Source organism: Cajanus cajan, chromosome 9 (genome assembly GCF_000230855.2).
Source record: "Cajanus cajan strain Asha chromosome 9, NIPB_CcT2T_4, whole genome shotgun sequence".
In the NCBI taxonomy this organism is placed as follows: domain Eukaryota; kingdom Viridiplantae; phylum Streptophyta; class Magnoliopsida; order Fabales; family Fabaceae; genus Cajanus; species Cajanus cajan.
The window spans coordinates 45,160,844-45,162,373 of NC_138525.1; the positions used below are offsets into that span (position 1 = coordinate 45,160,844).

General features: G+C 46.1%; 1 protein-coding gene across 1 annotated transcript; it reads right to left on the reverse strand.

Annotated features, from left to right (window-relative positions):
- Positions 1-221: 221 nt before the first annotated feature.
- On the reverse strand, positions 222-1,010 carry LOC145952110 (uncharacterized). The gene has a single exon (XM_083064335.1). The coding sequence runs from the start codon at positions 1,008-1,010 to the stop codon at positions 222-224; it is 789 nt and encodes a 262-aa protein (XP_082920461.1).
- Between the last annotated feature and the right edge of the window lie 520 nt (positions 1,011-1,530).

A 1,530-nucleotide genomic window follows, 5' to 3' on the forward strand; every position in this document is an offset into this window, starting at 1 on the left:
TCCATGGAGGGTCCCGTTTGGGATTAACACGGATTGGTGAGAATCATTTAACAAAATTGTTAGTTCGATGAGGTCTCAGTTTGAGAATAAGTCGTTCTAACAATCCATCATTTTTCAAAACTAAAAGAAGAGTCCGACCATCGTCGCGAATGCCAACGTCCGTTTCGGCGGGTGGCGACAGTATGGAGTTCTTCAGCTGTGGCGTGTATAAGGTGGCCATGTTACTGGCATTGTAGGCACTTCTTCACGTAGTCAGCACAATCAGTTCTCAGGGTCAGCCAATAGTAGCTGGCCCTTAACACCTTCACTGCCAGGGTCCTACCCTCCGAGTGAGAGCCACAGATGGCTTCATGAACTTCCCACATAACGTACTCAACCTTTTGTGGGTCGATACAATTTAATAGAGGGGTGGAGAAGCCTCTCCTGTAAAGCTCTCTAGAAATAGCAGAGTGTCGTGCCGCTTGTGTGCGTATTTTCTTGGCTTCACTCAGCTCGAATAGTTCTGTGTCACTCACAATGAAATTCATGAGTTTGGTCATCCATGACTTTGAGGCTGCATTGACCGACAAGCATTCTTGTGTGACGCTTGGGGTGGGCAACTCTAAGTGTATTGTGGTCTGGAGTTGTCCTAGCTTACGACTACTTGCTAGTCGTGCCAATTGGTCAACTCTCTCGTTATTTCTACGTGGTGTGTGCCGGACTTGAACTTCGGTAAATTGATTGCTCATTCCCCGGAAAAGATGGTAGTACTTGAGTAGGTTGGGGTCTTTGACTTGGAAGTTATCGTTTACTTGTTCTGTGACGACCTTTGAATAGGTCCAATATACGATCTTTTTGGCACCCATCTCAGTTGCCAGTCTCATTCCTACTAACAAGGCTTCGTATTCAGCTTGGTTATTGGATGCCTGGAAGCCGAAACATAAAGATTTTTCTAAGGTAATAACCGACGGGCTTTCCAAGATGATGTCAGCACCGCTACCTTGGTAGTTGGAGGATCCATCCACATGCATGACCCAGGTACTGTCCTCAAAATACCTAGGTGGGGATAGTTCGTTAAGAAAATATGCTAAGCATTGTTATTTGATGTTGCCCCGAGGTTTGAAATGAATATCGAATTCAGATAGCTCTATTGACCATGCCATCATGCAGCCGGCCAGTTCTGGCTTTCTTAACACTTTTGCAATTGGGAAATCGGTTCGAACCACCACTGCGTGGCTCTAGAAATATTGTCAAAGTTGTCGAGCTGTGTATATGAGTCTTAAGGCTACTTTTCCAAGAGCTGGTACCGGTGTTCGGCCTCCTGCAACACTCGACTGATGAAGTATACAGGTTGTTGCTGACCGTCCTTCTCTTGTACCATAATGGCACTGATAGCTTCGTTGGAGACCGGGGGGTGCCTAGTCGTTCTTTGAAGTGCTTGAAGGAAGTTTTACACTCGTCTGTCCATCGAAATCGATCCATTTTCTTTAACAAGGCGATGATGGGCTTAGTCGTTTTGGCCAAGCATGGGAGAAAACGAGACAGCGAGGT